General features: G+C 38.9%; 1 protein-coding gene across 4 annotated transcripts; it reads right to left on the bottom strand.

The window, feature by feature from the left end:
* Positions 1-205: 205 nt before the first annotated feature.
* LOC110967959 (protein-serine O-palmitoleoyltransferase porcupine-like) lies at positions 206-20,844 on the bottom strand. 4 transcript variants are annotated; one of them, XM_022217722.2, is made up of 14 exons: positions 20,753-20,844; positions 20,365-20,391; positions 19,949-20,112; positions 19,366-19,558; positions 17,987-18,030; positions 15,385-15,566; positions 15,163-15,293; positions 6,272-6,397; positions 4,404-4,504; positions 4,013-4,089; positions 3,051-3,114; positions 2,685-2,770; positions 1,460-1,570; positions 206-919 (listed from the first exon to the last, which is right to left on the bottom strand). In XM_022217722.2, the coding sequence occupies exons 3-14, from the start codon at positions 20,076-20,078 to the stop codon at positions 821-823; spliced, it is 1,344 nt and encodes a 447-aa protein (XP_022073414.1). In that variant the 5' UTR covers positions 20,079-20,112; positions 20,365-20,391; positions 20,753-20,844; the 3' UTR covers positions 206-820. The 4 variants fall into 4 exon arrangements, with proteins under 4 accessions (XP_022073414.1, XP_051805352.1, XP_022073415.1 ...); XM_051949392.1 differs by lacking the exon at positions 20,365-20,391 and having other exon boundaries at positions 1,460-1,535; positions 20,753-20,837; XM_022217723.2 differs by lacking the exon at positions 20,365-20,391 and having other exon boundaries at positions 20,753-20,836.
* Positions 20,845-22,165: the final 1,321 nt, after the last annotated feature.

Raw genomic sequence — 22,165 nt, 5'->3', positions numbered from 1 at the left:
TCATAAGTTCTGTACCCTGAAGAAATGTTTGAATATTTTAACTCAGCCCCAAATGGAAGATGACAGGAAAACTGTCCCTAAATTAAAACTTCTTTGTGGAACTCCTCTGTCACAGAACTCAACACAGTGTAACACAGTATAGGCTTCCATTCTGGCTGAGTCAGCCTGACGCTATGCTGTTTGCAGAATATCACAAACCAGAATCTTGTTTACAATGACAAACATTTAATAGAACAATTTTTAAAAAAAAGCAGAACATCAGCTGTAAAAAAAAACAACAACAAAAAAACCCAGTTGTAACAAAAAACATTTGAAGGTGATGGTCCCTTCGAAAATCTGCATGTATCTACACCTAAAAATGCTGAATTGTTGAAATGTGTTTGGACATGGACAAAGTCAACCAACATTACAACAGAATTACTACATCTACAAAGTAGTTTTGACCAAATATATTTTACCATACCTGTCTCCAAACAACCATCTAAAGGCCAAAGTAGGGGAATGTCTGTCGGGTCTGCTAGGAAGTCTTATTTGTAGTGTTCTCTTCTCTTCCATTTTAGTTCACATTGATTTGTCCTTAAAATGTAGATGTCAAATTTCCAAATAAATCAAAAGAGTTTTGTTTCCAAACTCTTGCACATCCAAAGCATCATCTGTGGGAATCAACTCTGCGCAAGTCCACCTGTCCCACAGTTCTTCCCATTTGAGCAGATCAAACCATCAAATCATTAGAAAAATCACCCTGATATTTAGCAATAGACTCACTTTACAGTCAAGTTTTTGGTGTTTCTCAGTCTTCTCACTTACTCCAACAACATCACTAAATTAAACGGTAAAAGACCCAGCTGGCAAACACAACCCAGTGGCTCGCCCAGTTCAGTTCAGACCACCTCTGGATGGTGTGGCTGGCTGCATAGCCCTGTAAATAGGAAAGACAAATACAGTCTCAGTTGTGTGTCTGTGGTAGTCTGGTCATTGTAATTTTTGCTCTGGGCTCTCTCTTTCTTGTTTAGGCAGGTCCTTAGTGCATCCTTAATGCATATTAATTGTTGCAATAAATGCTCTCTAAAAGAAGGCCCTTGCTTTTCAAGAATTCACCTTACGGAAACACTTATTAATCAATTGTACTTTAGGGCCTGTATTTTCAATTGAGTCTACCAAACCAGCTTGTTTATAATTAGATAAAGTACTTCGAAATTCAACTTAAAAGAAAATAAATACAGTAAGAAGTTTTTTTTATGTTATCAAAATTAAAAAACAAGTTACAAACATTTTAAACCGTATTCCTGTACAATTCAGCCAAGGACGCCCAACATTTGCCCTTAGCCATCACTGTCTGCAAGAAGCCTCCTTGTTTTCCAGCCTTTTCCTCTCTCATTGTTTTTATTAACACTTTCTGCTCCATAACACAATCACCGTTTCATTTACCAAATGTTTTGTGGGTTGGTCCTGTCCTTACCTCCTCTACCTCCTGTTCATCTACTCCAGGATCAAACATGGAGCCCAAATAGGTGAGATGGAAAATGACCAGCAAGCTGAAAATAAGATTCAGCATCATCACCCAATATTCCTACAGACCAGAGAAAATAAAAATAACTATTAAACAGGCAAAAGGGTATCTTCCTTGTTTTTGTTAATTTTTTTGCTATTACAAATAACTTAACACCCACTGGATACTTTGTTTGTGCTGAGCTTCAGACCACCTTACCGTAGTGAAGCTTCAGAAGCTAATCAAGGCTGAAATTTTCCACCAAACTCTGTCTTTTTAACCTGGTGTTAAGTTACTGTAAAGCTGCAGGGGAATTAATGTACAGTCTTCATTTTACAAATCAACTGAAATAAAAAAAAAGAAAGTGTTACAAAAAACACTCCGATTTCCTCTCAAGAGGGACAAATATGTAATGCAAAGACTCTTTCACAGGCACACAAAAATAAATCCATGTATACTAGGGTCACACAAAGCATCAAGTTCAGAATTTTTAGGGACCCAGGTGTTAATTTACGGGTGGTCGAGTGACCAGTTTGTAGAAATGCCATTGTTGCACAGCAATGTTGACTTTGAAACTGCTCGTCACCATTTTTGCTAATTAAATGTAAAATGGAGGTGCTATACAGTACTGAACAAAACCTTAGTGCAAAAGACACCTTATATAGGCTTAGATGACTCATATCCCTCACCAACACCATCAGGGAGGCGTTTGATCGTCCCATATTCGTTCTGAATCATGACAGAGTGATAGGGAGGAGAAATCCTCCCACAGAAGGCGTAAATTACATGGAGCCCTAATCTCTAAATCATAAGAGTTATTCTGGAATTATGTGAAAGGACAGAAGAGAGTGAAAAAGAATGATTTCTTAAGTTTCTTGTCTTTTCTGCACTGTGTATGAAGCTCATTAAAGAAAAAATAGAATTACCAACTTTCAGTTATATGCCTCTACCAACCAGTGAAGTTGCAGTTAAAGTTGATATTTTATCCTTTGGAGGTAAAAACTAAAAACTCATTTAATCCTACTGGATATTTGTGCAAAGATTTAGCATACTTATCATATGAATTCTTGTGTGTCGCATTTGATGAAAATCAACCAAGGCATTAACTGTATCCTTTGTACAGTACTGTATGTTTTGAACGCTTAGCAATGCTTTCCATTGTCTACTTTGGTGCATCACACAGCTTAAGCTGTACCTTTTGGTGCAGATGGCTGCAGTCAGAGGCACAGGGCCTGGACAGGATACAGGCACTGAAGGTGGAGGCAAGCTTCTTTCTAAGGACTGAAAACAGAAAAAGACAACTTTTATCATTCAGCTAAGAGAAACTTTCTACAAAACCCATTCAAGTCGTTCTACAGTTGTTTAGGTGTATGTACCATTAATGCTGAGAGCTGACAGTCTCCTACTTTACAGTGGTGATGTATAAACTTCATTTAAATTGTCATTTCTACATCCTGTGTGACAACACAGACGTTTGTGCAGGTGAAAGTCCCTCTTTTACATTCAGTAGTTCAGCTTTGACTGCTAGACCTTTAAATCCAAGCATGAATTTAATGCATACCATGTTCAACATATGTGATGAACCCAAGAGAGAGAAGAACAGCTCCTAGGTGAAAACTCAGACCCTGAAGAAAACAAACAGCACAGTCAAAGTCACTCATTCAGCATGCATATAGTCCACACTTCTGTACCAAATGTACAGGGTGTCCCAAAAAAGACTAACATCATTTCGCAAGTTAATAATTTTGGTAATTTTTGTTGAAATACCCTCAAATTTTCACAGAATCTATTGAAACAGATCAAGATTTTATATTTAGTGTCTTATATTTGTTTCGTTTTCAGGCTGAGCCATGCCGTTCATTCCCAAAGAGAAATTATTTTGCGTCTTGGAATATGCTCGCACACAGTCACCCAAGACTGTGCAGTGTACCTTCAATGCAAAATTAAGAAAAACTTCACCAACTGGCAAACAAATTTGGATTTGGTACCAAAAATTTAAAGAGGAAGGCTGCTTATGCAGGACTAAAGGATCAACCTCAGCATTTTCCAAGACACAAAATGACTTCGCTTTGGGAGTGAACAGCATGGTTTGACCTGAAAACAGAACAAAAATAAAACATTAAATATAAAATCAAAATCTGTTTCTATACGTTCTGTGAAAATCTGAGGTTATTTGAACAACAATTGCCAAAATTTTTGGTCTGTGAAATGATGTCAACTTTTTTGGAACACTCTGTATTTTTCATTATTATGCAATTCTCATTACCATAGCAGTATGTACTTCAGTTGTCATTTATATGTATTAGTGTTTAATACAGGAAAAAGTAGAGCAGCAAATGGGCTGCTATGTTCACTGAGCAGATTCAGTCATGTGGCACAAATGAAAGGCAGGAGATGTGTCTCGGGTTTCCATAATAAAGTGGTGGCAGATGTGTTTGTGACATGGTTTTGGTAAACTGCAAATAAAAATGTCCACCCAAACTGTAACAGAGTCTGGCTTAAAGTGTGCATTATCTTACTAACATGCAGTAAGGCGCTGGCTGTGTATGTCACCAGGATGGCTGGGAAAGTTCCCAGTTTCATGGCATTTTTAAAGACATCTGAGGAAGATGAAAGACAGAACACAGTAAAAACATATTATGACAACATATATTGTTTTTTTAATGCAAATTCCAAAATAACTTTTAAATATTAACTATCACAAACGTGACATACGAGATGGTACTTTCACAGCTGAGTACAAGAGGGAACTATTAGGAATAATTGTCTGGGACCAGTACATTTAAAGCTATCTAGTTCCAGTGAGTGTCAAAGTCCAGCATCCAGCAGGATAATTTGCTGTGGGGTTTGTGACTTGACAAAGTGCTTAGAAATTCTGAGATGTTTAAAAGACAGAGTGGAGTCCACTACTTACATGTTTTCAGCCATCTGGACATGGGCATGTTCCAGGATGTCACCACCAGCACCATGGAGCGAGGCATTTCCACACTCAGAGGCTTCACCACTCTCATATCCCTGCACAATAAAAACACAGACACATGGTACTAGAGAATATGGAAGCAGAGATTCACACTTTCAGTTCATGTTTTGAGAAATTTTTAAATTGTAAGCTAATGTGAGCTATCCTACTTAAACACCACCATGACACACTCATAATTGACCCCCTCATTGTCTTTCTCTACACTTGAGTGTTTCAGAATTGATTATTCTAGAAATTCCAAATATTTTACTGTTGATATTTAACTGCGGTCAATTTTCGCCTGAAATTTCTACTGAAGATGTACAGAAAGTAAATTGAATGCTGTTCTTGAACTGTTTGGAGTACAGGCATGGTTGGGGTCTCCTTTGAAAGCTGACAACCTGAATTTTCACCCAGTGCAGTCAGAATTATTCTAGGTGCTACTGGCACAGAGTTATTTATGTTGGAACACACTGAATTAGGATGAATTTTATTCTCGCCTAAATTTTTTCCCTAATAAAACACCTGAAAATAAGTGTGGCAGCATTGTGAGAGCTTGAAACACAAAAAGGCAACAGCCTGGGGTCTTACATAGTTTAGGACAAAATTTCAGAGCAATACTACGAGAAATGAGTGTTTCACACATGTTTTTGTACTAATATGCCCAATCATGTCAATTTTGGACACCCTATGTACACCCTGGGCAAAAATGGTATATGTTCGTTTATCAGCCCTTTTCCACATTATTTTCACTCCAAAAACTCAAAGAACTCAAAAAAATCACTTCAGATAAGCTTCAGTGTGAATCTTGATCTGAATCAGAGGCACAGACGGAGACAGAGAAAAGCTGCAGCTCCTGGCCGCAGCAGGAGAGCAGGAGGTGTCAAAAATCACACAGGGCCGCTAAAAGCGGCCTCTCAGCTATTCAGCAAGCTCATTGGCTACATGCCCTGTCAGTCAAACGTTTCCTCCGACGTGATTTGCTCAGGATTTACTGATGATATAAGGAACGTCCAGATCCATCGGTCTCGGCAACGGTTGGCTGTTTAGGCTTCGGAGGCAGCGATGAGTCACTTGATTGGTTGAAATGCGGTTGAAATCGAAAGCAGAGGCTTCAGTTGCCATTTTCAGACTGAGACCGTGTGGATTTCTGAATGCTTCATAAAATTATGGACAAAAATGCAGTGAATTATGGAACGCGCAGTGCCACCATGCGCCGCATGGACGCGCACGGAGCCGAGCTATTTGTGGATTATTTACTTATTTCTAGACATGTTTTGGACAAAATATTATACTTGCTAGTATTGTCTGGATGACTACTCTTGGATTATGGCCGGTTTTTGTGGATTATTTTCATCGTTGACCGGTAAAAGACCGTCCAAAGGTGAGTTATGCCCTTTATGTGTCCCTTTAAATTTTTGTTGTTTGTTGGAGAAATGTGTTTATATTACCCGCTGTGGTAATCACATCTGAAAGTGGTTTATACCGGCGGATTCATGAGACTCTAAGCTTTCCATGGATGTATCGTGTTTGTATAATCGCATTTGCAGCCTTCGGACATTCTTGAAATTCCTATGCAAATTAGTAAGTGTACCGCCGGCGGTACACTGAAGCTTAATGGGTTAAGGCTTTTGGAGGTCAAGCTCCTACCACTAGGTCTTCTGTTCATTCCATCAACTAACCCATCCATATACTTAAAGCTCATTATCATTATTTACTTATCATTACACATGTATGACCAAATAATAGCTTCACTGTCCTAAAATGGTAAAAAGAACAAAGAATAAATAAATCACACATCACTGTAGCGCAGCTAAACTTACCATAGGATATGATCTTTTTCTTCGGTGAAGCCTGCTCCTGCAAGCATGCTTGTGCTTTCACTGAGGTGACCCACAAAGTAGTTACTGAAGTGAAAGGATACTGCATTCTCATACGCACGCAGCCACCTGTACAACACACAACATGCAAGTTAGGCTTACACATTACACCCCTAAACCACACATCTTCTTATGGAGTAGGGAACTGTATGGGCTGAAATGACTGACTGTCATATGACATAACACAAATCTGCTGGTTCAGAGGCTGCTGTTTTGGTTGATCCAGTGATGTAGTTGCGGTGTTTCCCTCTTCTGGTCATCTATCAGTCTCTCTCTACTTGTATGAGCTCCACACCCTCCTCCATAGAAGAATAGCGACTATTTTTTTACTTTCAACAAAATATCTCCTTGGACAATTCATCACAACTTTTACATTTTTGACATATTTTCAAGACATTCCATTCCAAAAAATAACTGTTATTCCAGTTGGGTTTCATAGCTCATGATTGCAATCTTATGTGGCATTCGATCACCTGAATGCACCAGCTGGAAAACTTCAGACCACTCTGTGATTTAAACACCAGTGAAGCTTCCAGAGATAGTAAGCACACAATTTACTAGCTTTAGTGTTCAAAACCACTGATATCCTTCAAGTTTCAAACTTAGGTCACATGGACCATCAATTGAGTAAACCAAGGAAGGAAGTGAGAGCTTCTGAAAACTCCACAAAAAGCAAGAAAATGGACTTTGAGTTGAGAATGTTTAGTCCAAGTAACAGATGGTGGACTACTGTAATATTACACAATCAACCGATCAGGCACAACACCACTGACAGGTGAAGTGAATAACATCGATCATCTTGTTATAATCCTCACTAGGGTCGCGGGGGGTGCTGGAGCCTATAAGCGGTGTATAGAGAATGGATGGATGGATGGATGGATCTTGTTATAATGCAAAGTTCTGCTTGGAAACGTTGAGTTCTGACATTCATGTGGATCTTTGCAACACAGGGCCGACAAGTTACCCACCAGTACCCATGGTAGGGCTGGGCGATATGGCCAAGAAATAAAATCTTGATTTTTTTAGTCGTCTTGGACAATTATGATTTTAATAGATTTTTGTTGTTTCTTTGCGGTCTGTTTGCTATGGCTCGTGCTAGCCATAGGGTTGCCACCTTTCAGAAACGAAAATAAAGGACATCCACCACGACTCCTCGGAGCCACAGTTCAGTAAAATTGAAAAGACATTCACAGATTCAGACTTCCAGCAGTGATTCTGTTGACACTACAGTATATCAGAGTGAGGTTATTGAATATTTGTGCCTCTCTTCACTGTTGCAGCAGTTTTGCAATTTGCAGGCGGTCCCTGTTCACAGCCGGCTGCTCATAGACACCAATGTTATTTCTGCAACTTGAAAGACGGCTACTTTTGATAAAACTGGGCTTGTAGCACAACATCTGCCTTACAACAATGGGAAAGAGGCATCATTTATGTTTAGACAACCTATATCTAATGAGTTATTGATGCTGGAAGTCTGAATCTGTGAATATCTTTCCAACTTTACCAAACGCGGGGCCACAACCACCCAAGGAGTGGTATATTTAATTTTGAAAAAAGCATTTAGTCATACTTAAAGCTTTAAGTGCTTTATTAACACAAAACTAAGAGTTTTGTATTGTTTTATGATCACAGGTTCTGTCTAAAAAAATGTGGCATCATTTTAAACAGTGAAACCATACTAATAAAATGTAATGGCCAACCAGTGTGCAATACTGGATTCTGCAAAAACATAAACAACTGAATGAAGAATACTGTACAAAGAAATTCTCTCGATATTTTTCCCATCTAAATCTTTTCTTAACACAATGAATGTATTAACTTATTTATGTGTGTATGAATGTATTTACTGACTTATTTATTTAGTACCGTTAACATAGAGTTCTGAGTTAGTTTTTCTTTACATAGGCAAAGGCCATTTATTGATCACAGACAGGCTATTAAATAAATTATATTTTAAAAAAATAAAAAGCATTTAAAATACTATAAAACAAGTTAGACATTTATTGAGTCACTAAAATACTGTAGAGTCTACGGCCACATTAGTCTGACTATAATCATCCTCTGGTAAATTCACAACCATGTACTGATGTTTCTTACCAAAGGGATTATTATATGATAATAAACTGTGACCTGCTGGTTGGGTTCTATCTGTTCTCATGTTTCTTACATGTTGGTCTCCTGATGTTGCCTTACTTCAGCTAGTCTATGAGCAACAGAAACCACAGTTTGCCCTGTACCTATTGCCAGGGTTCCAGTCTTCCCACTCACGCCTGTGCTTTTGAAAACGTTTTGGCTTGTTTGGACGTGGTGGAGTTTCGGGTGTAGAAATGTTTAAACACGCGGCGGGAGCAGCATCGACTGTAACCAGGAAACCCGTGGCAGAACCGGCAAACAGACCTGCTGGACCTCGCATCGGGTCCTCGCTACATAGGTCTAAGGAAGATCAAACTGGCTGCCCTTAATATTTCCTGTGTTTTATTTTGTTTATTATGCAGTTTTGATACGTGTGTGACAGACGTGCATGGGACATTTATGAAAATACGGAACAATTAGCGTCAAAAAAGTGCCCGCAGCTACGGGAGTGCGGCATAGGGTTGCCACCCGTTCCTTAAAATATGGAATCGTCCTTTATTTGACTATTAATTGTAGCGTCCCGTATTGATCCTATGCCACACTCCCGTAGCTGCGGGCACTTTTCCCATTCTTTAGGATACCTCTGCCGGAGGTGCTGAAAGAGGTTAGTTGTGCTGCTACTCTTCGTTTTCACAGTACTTTTGCAAACCTTGCACATGACTGTAGTTTGCTCTGTGTCAGTCTTGTCAAAGCCGAACCACTTCCATATAATCGATGTAACATGAGGCCCTTTCCTCGCGACCAACTCTTCGTCTGCTGTTCTGTCCGCCATGACGGGGGTGGGGGTGTGAGTGTTTTGGCGGAAGGAGATGAGAGGTGGAAGCAAACGCCAGTGCACAAGTTGTGAAAGGCAGAAGAATAATCTGTATTGTTATATATTTAAGCTTGCCTTGATTTTACGATTTCGCAAATTTTCAAATCTTCAGGTTTTAAAAATGTGAATTAATCGAATTAATTAGATTTATCGCCCAGCCCTAACCCAAGGCCAGGAAAAAGAACGCAAACACCTGAAAGGGGCACTGAAAACTTGTGGACATCCTGACTGGACCTTTGTGAAGGCTCAGACAAGATCCAGAAAGGAGAACAGCCCAGTGAGGACTGAAGAGAAAGAGAGCAGGTGAAACAACATAGTGATCCTGTATGTGTCTGGAGTGTTTGAAAAACTGAGGAGGATCTTCAACAAACACCAGATCCTTGTCTTTTTTAAGCCAAATAACACCCTCAGACAAAGACTGGTCCACCCGAAAGACCTCACACCACACAGCCAGAAGAGCAACCTGGTGTATGCAGTTACACACGTGAACAAAATTGTTGGTACCCCTCAGTTAAAGAAGGAAAAACCCACAATTCTCACTGAAATCACTTGAAACTCACAAAAGTAACAATAAAAATTTATTGAAAATTAAATCATCAAAAACAGCCATTACTTTTGAATTGTTGATTAACATAATTATTTAAAAAAACAAACTAATGAAACAGGCCTGGACAAAAATGATGGTACCTCTATAAAAGATTGAAAACTATTTGACCAGAGTGACATGATTAACTCAGGTGTGTCATTTAATTGACATCACAGGTGTTTCCAAACTCATAATCAGTCAGTCTGCCTATTTAAAGGGAGACAAGTAGTCACCCTGCTGTTTGGTGAAAAGGTGTGTACCACACTGAACATGGACAACAGAAAGCGAAGGAGAGAATTGTCCCAGGACATCCGAAAAAAAATTATAGACAAACATCTTAAAGGTAAAGGCTATAAGACCATCTCTAAACAGCTTGAAGTTCCTGTGACAACAGTGGCTCATATTATTCAGAAGTTCAAGACCCACGGGACAGTAGCCAACCTCCCTGGACGTGGCCGCAAGAGGAAAATTGATGACAAATTGAAGAGACGGATCGTTGGAATTGTATCCAAAGAGCCCAGAGCAACCTCCAAAGAAATTAAAGATGAACTCCAAGGCCAAGGTACATCAGTGTCAGATGGCACCATTCATCGTTGTTTGAGCCAAAGTGGACTTCATGGGAGACGACCAAGGAGGACACCACTGCTGAAAAAAACTCATAAAAAAGCGAGACTGGAATTTGCAAAAATGCATGTTGACAAGCCACAAAGCTTCTGGGAGAATGTCCTTTGGACAGATGAGACCAAACTGGAGCTTTTTGGTAAGGCACATCAACTCTATGTTCATAGACTCAAAAACCAAGCATACGAAGAAAAGAACACTGTCCCTACGGTGAAACATGGAGGAGGCTCAGTAATGTTTTGGGGCTGCTTTGCTGCATCTGGCACAGGGTGTCTTGAAAGTGTGCAAGGTACGATGAAATCTGAAGACTATCAAGGCATTCTGGAGAGAAATGTGCTGCCTAGTGTCAGAAAGCTTGGTCTCAGTCGCAGGTCATGGGTCTTCCAACAGGACAACGATCCAAAACACACAGCCAAAAACACCCAAGAATGGCTGAGAGAAAAGCGTTGGACTATTCTAAAGTGGCCTTCTATGAGCCCAGATCTGAATCCCATTGAACATATGTGGAAGGAGCTGAAACATGCCATTTGGAGAAGACACCCATCAAACCTGAGACAACTGGAGCTGTTTGCTCATGAGGAGTGGGCCAAAATACCTGTTGACAGCTGCAGAACGCTCACTGACAAATACAGAAATCGTTTAATTGCAGTGATTGCCTCAAAAGGTTGTGCAACAAAATATTAAGTTATGGGTACCATCATTTTTGTCCAGCCCTATTTCATTAGTTTGTTTTTTTTAAATAATTATGTTAATCAACAATTCAAAAGTGATGGCTGATTTTGATTATTTAATTTTCAATAAATTTTTATTTATTGTTACTTTTGTGAGTTTCAAGTGATTTCAGTGAGAATTGTGGGTTTTTCCTTCTTTAACTGAGGGGTACCAACAATTTTGTCCACGTGTGTAAATGCAGCGAGGAATGCTCAGATCTCTACATAGGGGAAACCAAACAGCCACTTAACAAGTGCATGGCTGAAGTCAATTCCTCTGGACAGGATTTGGCGGTCTTCCTTCACCTTAAGGAAGAGGGACACTCATTTCAGGACACCAATGTTCAGATTTTGGACAGGGAGGACAGATGGTTTGAGAGAGGAGTAAAAGAAGCCATCCGTGTCAAAGTACAGAAGCCATCTCTGAATGGGGTGGTCTGTGACATCATCTTTCGCCAATTTACAATCAGGTCCTTTCAAAACTCCCCAAAAGAACTACACAGCAGATTGACTCATGTGAAGTGGCTCATGCTAATGACCATCATTAGCATACGAGGGCTTAGTGACATCTGTGAAATTCGCATTTCAATGACCCCCATCGATACTCCCAATAACAATCGTTGAGGAGCCAGACAGGTTTTGGCAATGGTCGTTGGAATATGAATAGCACTGACCCCACCTCACAGAGGTTAAAAGCTGAGGCAACACCAACCACCACCAGAACTGAAGAAGCCTCTTGGATGAGAGGCGAAACGTCTTCAAGGAACTTTCTTAAAGTCCGGTGGATTGATTTAAACAACTTTGGATCACAGGACCCACAGTATTTACTGCCACCAGCCCGGTGCCACAGGACATCCCCAGACGTCCTGTGTCCATGCCTCACTGGGCCAGAGGAGTTTTAGCAGCATAAAGGGGACCAACACAATATTAGGCAGGTGGTCATAATGTTATGTCTGATCGATGTAGTCAAGCACAGTATTATTTAACTGACTGGCCTCAACTGGCCTTTGGAGAGTTGGCCATGCACTTTTCAGCAGTATGACTACAATAAGAAAGGAAGCAGAAATGTTCTTACATTCACCTCTCTGCTTGTAGGGGATCTAGAGATGTTCATCATTTAGTGATTAGATTAAAGGTATAATATGTAACATGTCCCTAAACATGTTGTTGATTTGTGTACTCACATTAAACCATATCTTTCCTACAAAGTTCAAATTCAGAAATACATAATTTTATTCAATGTAACAGTGAGTTACACTTTCAGTCACCTGTCAATGGCATCATCACTTTACCTGCTGTAGCAAGGAAAACATAGTAAACACTGGAAAGTATAGAAGGAAGAAGCAGGAGTCAGCAAACTGGTTAGCTAGCCACTCTGTATGAGCATACACAGTATCGACTGGTCAGACTTGCCTCCTCTTCATCAGGGTTAAAAAACCAAGATGTCTGAATTCCAAACTTGCCTAAGTCCATCATGCATGTACAACCTATGCCTCTTACTGCCTAAAGAGTAGGAGCTGCAGGTGGCGTTGCTTCACGGGCTGCACAAACAATAAAACAATTGCACTTCCCTGACATCTGAAAGAGAAAAGATTTGTTGTACTGGTAAATGTGGGGTGATAATATTTGTACAAATATGTTCTAGCTGAGCAGCTGTTTTCAGCAGATGGTCAAATGGTAACTACAGGGTCATTCCATATGAAATCAACCAATTTTAAGAAAACTTCCCACCTGACCCTCTCAGATTTTGCTGAGGTCAATATCAGCATGTGGAATAGGTGGTATCAAAAAAATAAAAGACATCATGTGAAATTACAGGAATTTCCCTAAATTTTGACACCAAGCACAGCTTGCTTCTATAAACCCTTCTATGTTTAATGTTAACCTTTGAATCCGAAGGTCGGACAGATATTTTTGATTTTTAGCTGTTCATATTGCATGCATTACATACCATAGCACTTTCATTTTATACAGATCCAATCATTAGATAGCCAAATTATACCACATAAAATTTGTAATGGATATGATGATTAGTTTTTGTGTAATGGGTGGCCAAATGTAGCAGTTTAGAAGTTCGTGATGGATAAAATCGCAACTTTGTCATTCTCTGTAACATCCATCCATCCATTCTCTATACACCACTTTATCCTCATTAGGGTCGCGGGGGTATACACCACTTTATCCTCATTAGGGTCGCGGGGGGAGCTGGAGCCTATCCCAGCTGACTCGGGCGAAGGCAGGGGACACCCTGGACAGGTCGCCAGTCTGTCGCAGGGCTACAAATACAGACAAACAATCACTCTCACATTCACACCTACGGGCAATTTAGAGTAACCAATTAACCTCAGCATATTTTTGGACTGTGGGAGGAAGCCAGAGTGCCCGGAGAAAACCCATGCATGCACAGGGAGAACATGCAAACTCCATGCAGAAAGATCCCAGGCCCAGGCCGGGATTTGAACCAGGGATCTTCTCATTGCAAGGCGAAAGTGCTAACCACTACTCCACTGTGAAGCCCTCGCTGTAACATGCAATTATAAATATAAATATATTCACATTTCTGAGGACTATAGGTCACTGTGAAATGATTCTGAAAATTTCAGATCTCTATCTTTTGTTGTTCAGAAGTTATAAAAGTCTGAAAATGGTCGAAAATTTCAAGTCTTAATTTTGGCTGCAATAATAGGGTACCCCCTACCTACTTCAAATGGCCATAACTTTGAAACTAATGAAAATAAAGCATTCAAATTTTGGATTTTCCCATCATATATAATTTACTAAATGCATGTAAAAACTTAGCAAAATCTGAGAGGGTCAGGTGGGGACCACTGGTTGAAATGATATGGAATGACCCTACAGTGAATTAGTTACAACCATTACATACATCTGGTATGTGTATTGCTTCATATAAAATCATTGACATTGGACGTCACTGTGTGGAGACTGGGCTAACATTGGTTTCATATCTGCTTGATATTATTATTGTCACTTTTGAAAACACCAGCCTGTTGATAAATTAATCTAGAATTGGCAACATTCCACAACCCATAGAACCATTGAGGGAGCCATTTTTACCTGCTGCATTGATAATCACAATTATGTTATTTCATGAAGACGATAAGTTGTTCATTTTCATCTATTTTTTAAATAAAAAGTTACATTTGAAAAATAGTGACTTAAAATTTGTTTGCTGGGTTTATTACATGTACAGTGGTTTTAGGGTTACTCATTACAGATACAAATATGGTTTCCTATGAGGGCAAAAATTGATCCTTCAGTGGTTTGAGGTATAAATGATGCGTTTTCTTTTTATCCAAAATTCCCCATAATTCATGAAATGATACATTTGCCACTTATAGGAAAAGTCAGAAAGTGAGAGATCTAAGGATTCTATTTTTGACAGAGTTACATGGATTTGAAAATGGCAAGGGGGTAAAATTAGTGGTTCTAATGTTAACTGTTAGATGTGTCCAATACATCTAGTCTGGTCTAATCTACGCACTCTAATGAAGGATTGAAGTTGTGCAGCTGTTGTGTGTTCTATAATTTGAATTCTGTTGGACCAGTTGCTGAAAAGCAACAGACAATTTTAATAAAACTATTATTTTGTGAGTTAATTTTTAAGTCAAATACTGTGATGTTTATTTACTTAAATGACATTCCCTAATGTACCTGCCCCTGATTTTTGTATGAACATGTGTCACTGGTAAGAACACTGACACAACTTTTTACCTGGAAAAAGTTACCACTGCATTTTAACAATTAATAAAGCTGGCCAGTTACTGATTAAGGAAACTGTTGCTACTTTGAATCGTTAAGGGAAAGCCTTACCTTTCTCAAATGTATCTTGGAAGCAGGAAAAAAAAGACAAACAGGATATTGTCAAAGCAGTGTACTATAAAAGCTGTTGTTTTGTGCAAAGCTACCGAGACTGCGATAGAACAAAGACTTAAGTGAAAATTTTTCTTACTTCTCTGTGACTGAGTTTCCATAGATTGGGATGAACAAAGGGAATAGATAGGGGGCAATGCAGGTGGAGACCAGCAGACAGGTCTGACTCTTCAGGAGGCTCAGGGAGGAACTGTACAGCCACAACCAGCTCTGAGGAACAAACCCTCTCATTATCACCATAACACAATACATCAACAACCCAGTGTGTACAAAGGAGGAGTTAGAACTGCCCACTACTCACCAGTTTTGTTCCTTCAACAGCATTTTTATACCTAGAGAAGCTGATCCAAGGGCCAAAAACAACAGTGCCCACAAAGAGAGCATAGCCCAGGAACTCAGCTAGGGAGGGGAGGGGGCCCACTGCTCCTCTGTCCAGGTCAAAGGCTAAAGAGATGGCCTTCATGGCTACCACCATCTGAGAGCCTTACAAAACACACAAACCCAATGTTATCTTTCCATCTCTTCAGAGAGCATTACCTTGACTTACCCTAACCCTAATCATTATTACTACTTTCCGACCTCTAACATTTACCCTAACTCTATGAGTGATTTAGATTATGAACACTGGCTTTTTAAGCCCAAAAGGGTGGCAGATCCCCACAATGTCACAGTCAGTACGTTTACATGAGATCTTTAATTCCTCTTTAATTCAGAATTAAAGTTAATTCTGCTTTAAAATCTCCTTGTAAACACTTAATTCCGAATTAAAAAGTTAATTCCAAATAAACTAATTCCTGTGTACATTCTATTCATGTATATAGTTAACTCCGCTTTAGTAAATTCTGGTCATTCTGTGCATGCTTGGTTCTTCACCTAACAATGTAGTGACATACATGTTCTGCTGACCTGACTGGCGCAACAGAAGTAGTATGCCATTGTCAAGTTGCTGTTTCAAACCGACAATAAAAAGGAAAGTGAAAAACGTGCTCATTAGTTGTTCCTCCATGTTGCTGGGGAAAAGAAACACCGCGGCAAATGAAGTTTGTTTTCTTCCGGTAAACAGAGACATGTCATGTCCACTCCCTGTCCAATCAGAATCCTTTCCAATGCCCAAACGTGAGGTCCATGTAAACCTTAATTTAGAATTAATATTTCCATGTAAACACGAAGCACAAAAATTCCGAATCAGTTAATTCCGAATTAATAATTTCGAATTAAAGAACTTCGTGCAACCGTGCCTAGTGTAAAGAGAGTTACACCACTACAACAAGACATCTGCCAGGTGGATGGTTGGACAAAAAGGCATGTGAATTACATTATCGCTCATCATGATCTCCCTGACATATGTACTTAGAGTAACAGTAGCTTGTGTTTAGGAATTAAAGCAGAAGTTGCCTCTCAAAAAAACATCTGTTTTTTGTCATTATTATGCAGGTATATTATGGACATCATCTATTCCTTAAGGAGTATCTATGAGTTAAGTTGGAAGCTTCCACTAAATATTGGCTTTAAGTTTTCATGTCAACAAGAAAACTCTGTCTCCTCCTAATTAAGGTAACTAGGTCATAAATTAACAAAGACTGTTGATACCCAAACTTTGTCCTTGCATTCTACATACCTCCTATCAGTGTGAAACCGTTTGAGAGCTTGATACTTTCTCATTAAGATATCTTGAGAAAGGTCCCTGAAAATGTAATCACTTCATGTACTCTATATGGAGTACCTAAATGTCAGGTTTCTAGTAAATAATGTTCACAAGAATCTGTCTACAGAGTCAGATACCTGCATGAGGACATCATGTACCACAGTGTTGATGGGGAATTCCTTGTTGTTCAAGATGTAATGGCACAGGGGAGGGCTGCTTGTTCTACTTTAACAATGACCTTTTTTTGCCAGATCCTGATATTGCAACATGTTCTGTGAATGTAGCTACAGGGAAAATAATTAGCAATATTTCCTTTTCTTGAAGTGAGAAAATACTTCAGTAGTCCCCTTACACATCAAGGTAAGTTCAACTCAGTCTGAAAACTATTGTTTACTGCTTTCTTTACTCTTAAAAAAACAGCCTTGATTTTGTATTCTTTTGGAGTGATCTTGATTTTATTGCTTTAAAAATATGATCATAATACACATTTGCAACTTGTTTCCAAGCTTAGATGTAGTATGGAAGTTGGAACTGTCTTAAACAATTAATTTTAGGGTTTTATATATGTATATGTATATACATATATATATATATATATAAATTCAGTCTTAACACCAATTAAGAAATGTACTGAGTAATACTTGGTTTATAACCAACAGAGTACTATAATGCAAGGTGCAATGTTTAAATTGTGACTCATTTCTTTACTCTTAACTGCATCATTCATTTTATACCATTTTCATTATATTTCTGACACACCCATTAGTCTGTGCTTTCATTTTCATGTTGCTGGAATGACAAATCACATATTACATTACTAAATGACTTCCTAAAATTTCCCTCTATATTCTGAAAGGCTAGTACACATTCCAAAAGTTATTACTTCAATGGTCCCTGTGTTCAGTGTTTCAGTATTTTCTCACAGTTCAGGAAGTACTGCACACAACCTTCTATACCAATATTTTTTCTATACTTTTCTCTAATTTATATGACCATAAATTGGATACTTGTCATTATCATAACTATAAACTATGCCGAGGTGTGTGTCTAATGTACTTTATCCACTCTTTAAAACACACACTGTGAGTTGCTGTGGTCAACAATATTATCTTTTACTATATAATAGTAAAGCTTAATCCTTCACACCATGCAGTAGCTGTGTGAAAACTAATTTATTAGAAACGTATAACATCAATAAGAGGAACTCAAAAGAAAAAAAAACACAAACACAATCTGAACAAAATTATTTCATAGTTACCTCTTATTTTATGCCAGGTCACCACATCAATTAAATGCAGCTCTCTGAAATGAAGAGGTATGAAATAATATTAAAAGACTTGATTTCTACACCAGATTGTAAAGTGTTTAAAGAACAACCAAGGAAATTAATTACTGGGAAAATTTGTACAAAATAACTGTGCAAATTAACTACAAAAGGAAAGATCGGCATTGATCGTACTGTCATGAGCAAAAACATTACCATGAGCAGGCACGTAGCCACACTCTCACAAACTATCTGATAGACATTCATCACTATGGCAGATTATTTACTCCCAAATTAACTGCTAAATCAAGATTGTACCTATTCTTGGACAGATCTTTTCATTTGAATATCTAATGACAATTACAATAACTTCACAATATTATTTAAATCTAACTTTATTTAGCTGCACTAAACTTTTTTCTTTGTAATGTTGTCAACATTGTCGGTCAGTTAGATGAACACTAGCCCCTGTAAGGTCTTGTCATGATTTTAGCCATATTAATATATACAATGAGTCATTATTCAACTAAGGTGCAGGAATTTTCAGGGTCTGACTTTCACAAACGGATGCTCTGATCATGTTTTACTACAACTATACAACTTGTTTAATGTTTTTACCTCATTAAACAATGTACAGGTCACACTTTAGACCTTCTCCATCAAAAATTTTGATCAGTTTTACAGCTGAATAGTTTTTCATGGAGATAAACAACAAGCTTTTTTCTTAGATTTTCAAAAGTGTCCTAAAATATTTTCAGGAAGTATCCACAGAGAGAAAATGTCTTATTGCAAATCTGTTGCAGCAGGAAGGTCTGGACAGTGTTAAGCATTTAGCAGCAAGGTTGAAGCAAGTGACGTAACGATATCAGATTCTCTCATCAATCTTAACTTCTCTCAGGATGCTAAATAAACATATTTTGGTTGTTGTGCCATTCAAAATAAATATCATTTAATATTGATATATTGTGCTCTGATGTATTATGCTATTTTCATGCTTTGGTCCTGCTTCTAAATGATTCATCAGTGGCACAAAACCTAATTCCTTTTCATCAGCAACTTCAGATACATCTGCATCTGCAGAGGTGTTGTCATGAAATCCCTCCAATATCAAAGAAGCTGTGTAAACTACTTTGTAAATGTAAACAATCTTGTGCATCATATATGAATATTTCACAGCAATGTCGACAAATTTATAGTGAGGGTCACGAAATAAGCGGCAGCCAACCAGTTAATGTTAAAGTGAGTGTAAACCCCACAGTAGAATACTACAGTCAGGTGGTTGTCTTTTCTCTGTATCAACTGAATAGAGCAGAGCCAGTGTGGCATGCAGGCAACTAGTGGCTCACCACCGCAGTCACTAAATGTTCTCTCACCCCATTAGGAGGTAGATGAGGATGACCGCTGAGAGGAAGATGCCTCTGCTGCTGGAGTGTCGGCTAAGAAGCAGAACGAGGTAACAGAGCGCACTGAGCAACAGCACCCACAGCATATGCAGCTCAAAGAACAGGTAGAGGCCATACATCCCAGCCAACACTGACACTACATGTTTCACAGTGGACGCAACACCTTAGGAACAAAAGCACAAAAACACGTAGAATCTCAAGTCCAGTGGCCTCATGTTTATATAATAAGACCACAATCTCACTGAAATAACAATTGTTCATTCCTTGCAGAAATTGTTGAATTTGTGTAGAGTTTTGCCAGGACAATAAACACGTTCATCATCATAGCTACAGTCCACAAAAATTTCGACACTGAAAAAGCTCACTGTCAGTTGATCACTTTACAAGGTATCAAATGCAGTCTTTCAGCTGAGGATAGGAATGCTGCTGAAATCCATATAGTCAGCACACACAAAATCCACATTTCTTTACAATTACATCAAGATCAAAAATACGTAAGACATGTCTCTCTTTAAATGTTCCTACTTGCCAATATGTAGTCAGTGCAGCTCACCCAGTCTGAAGCAGAGTCTGCAGATCAGGCAGAGGAGCAGCAGCCTCCAGACCTGCTGCAGGCCCTGTTGGACTGTACTGAGACCACAGCTCTCAGCCAGCTGCTGCCACACTGCCAGCCTGCTGGACATGTCTACCCTGCAGCTGCACAAATGCACACAGAAACTAACAAACACGCAGAGAGAGAGGGAGGGAGGGCGAGAGAGAGACAGACCATTACAAAATGTAGTATAACTTTCATCAACCTTTATAAATGACTGCATGACAAAAATAAATAAATAAAACAATAATTACTTCAACCAAAACTACACACCACAGTGGAATGGACAATCTTGCAAATCAGTGAACATGACGGCAATATTGGATTTTATGCTAAAAAAAATTAAACAATATGGCATTTGAGAAAGTAGGGCTTACTGGTTGTGATCTTGGAGCACAGATAGGCTGAGATCAGAAAATGAACAATGAATTATTCACCGACCCACCTGCACACTCAAAATATGCAGCGTGTAGTTATTACCTCGGCATACATTTCACCCAGCCAAATCTAACTTCCAATTTAACAAGCATTAAATGACTAGTAAAGTTCGACTATAAGAACGTTTCTAACTTTGAGAACTCTAACAGCGGCGTTAGTTATATAGCGTCACCTTTAACTTATTACTGAGGTCTGTTGTTGGCTCTGTTAAACAAATCACAGCTTTGAGTTAAACATAACACTTTACGTTAATAGTTTAAGTGAATTTAAATGGAACAAACCACTACCATAGCTTAGCAATGATTTTTAGATAGCAGAGATGCTAACCTGAACTGTAGAAGGAGGGGAACGTATGCCCGTAACTTGACTTCTTCTTCGTTTTTCTTCTTCTTCTTTGGTTTATTGATGATTAGCAAACCACTTTACAGCGCATTACTTCCATCTACTGGACGGAGTGTGGAAAAGAAGATTGGCAATAAAAAAACGAGATGTAACAAACTGTAACTTATTTACATCAGCTCTGTCTTTAACACATATCATTTGTTGGGTATATATTTGCCATGAGGTTATTTTAGAAGGACTCTGATCTGAGGCTAAGCTTTGCTTCTTGAAGTGCTTCTCTTAATCCCCTCCTTTTTTCCTGATGGACACTACATTCTGTTAACACTTGTTAAACCAACTCTGGCTGATGTCATCCCGCTGAGTGCTTGCCTTCAGTATGGGATGCCCTGTCTGCCCTATCCTGAGACAGCTGACCACAACTTCTTTATTTTGGTTTCTACCCACTCTCGCTCCAGCACCCACAGACCTTCCTTGGTTAATAACATCTGAGAGTTGTTTCTGAGATTTTTAGCCATATCACATATCACATTGTAGATACAAACTGCAGCACTTGTGTGTCCACTCTGTCAACTTAATGAACCATCAGTAAATACAATCCTCTTGTCTGCTAAAAGTTGTTCTATGTAGTTTTGAGCTATGTACCAGGCACTGGGATAAATGGTGCCACAAACTGTCAGGGAGGGACAGGAAACTTTGGACAATATTGTACATTGGACTGTGGGAGGAAGCTGAAGTACCTGGAGAAAATCCACACTTGTACAGGGAGAACATAAAAACTCCGTGCAGAAAGATCCCAAGCACAGGCCGGGATGCGAATCTGGTATCTTCTAGCGGCACAGCGACAATGCTAACCACCAATCCATTGTGCAGCCCCATCCTCAAAACAAGCAATTAATTTTTTTTTGCACTGTCTTGCCCTACATACCTGAGGTTATTGCTCTGACATCTCCCATTCTGCAAAACTCCTTTCATGTGGTCAAAGTTAAATACATTCTTTTCAGTGACATGCAATTCCCAGAGGAAAAGAAAATTCAAAAAGAGATCTCAAAAATGTCTCATTTACTTCTCTTAGACAACTTTGAGATCTGTGTGACACCAAACTGAGACTAAGGCTTATTTCTCCTGTGTCTCATTTTTTTCTCCTGAGCAATAAGATGCACTAAATCTCAGTTTAGTCTCCTTTAAAGTTTCAGAAGAGATCTCAACAAGCTCTCATATAATTATCAGAGTTTCTCAACTTTTGTGTCTCTTTGTGATCTCAGGCAGAGAAATCAGAGAGCTCTCTCTAAGAACTCCATCTATTCTCATCCCAGCTTCAGTTCATGCATCTCATACTAAGCTCAGAGAGAACAAATGAAGAGATCTCCACAAGCGGTCATTGAATTCTCAGACTCAGAC

Source organism: Acanthochromis polyacanthus, chromosome 6, assembly GCF_021347895.1.
Source record: "Acanthochromis polyacanthus isolate Apoly-LR-REF ecotype Palm Island chromosome 6, KAUST_Apoly_ChrSc, whole genome shotgun sequence".
Lineage (NCBI taxonomy): Eukaryota > Metazoa > Chordata > Actinopteri > Pomacentridae > Acanthochromis > Acanthochromis polyacanthus.
The sequence above is the reverse complement of the archived record's forward strand: the minus strand, read 5'-3'. Positions and strand labels throughout refer to the sequence as shown.

Bases quoted from the DNA above. Each gene is read 5' to 3' on its own strand.
- LOC110967959 (XM_022217722.2), bottom strand. From the start codon at position 20,078: ATGTCCAGCAGGCTGGCAGTGTGGCAGCAGCTGGCTGAGAGCTGTGGT. The intron at 18,031-19,365 runs GTGAGAGAACAT...TCTTCATTTCAG, and splicing joins CTCATCTACCTCCTAATGGG to AGAGCTGCATTTAATTGATG. The intron at 15,294-15,384 runs GTGAGTAGTGGG...TTTGTTCCTCAG, and splicing joins CTGTTGAAGGAACAAAACTG to AGCTGGTTGTGGCTGTACAG.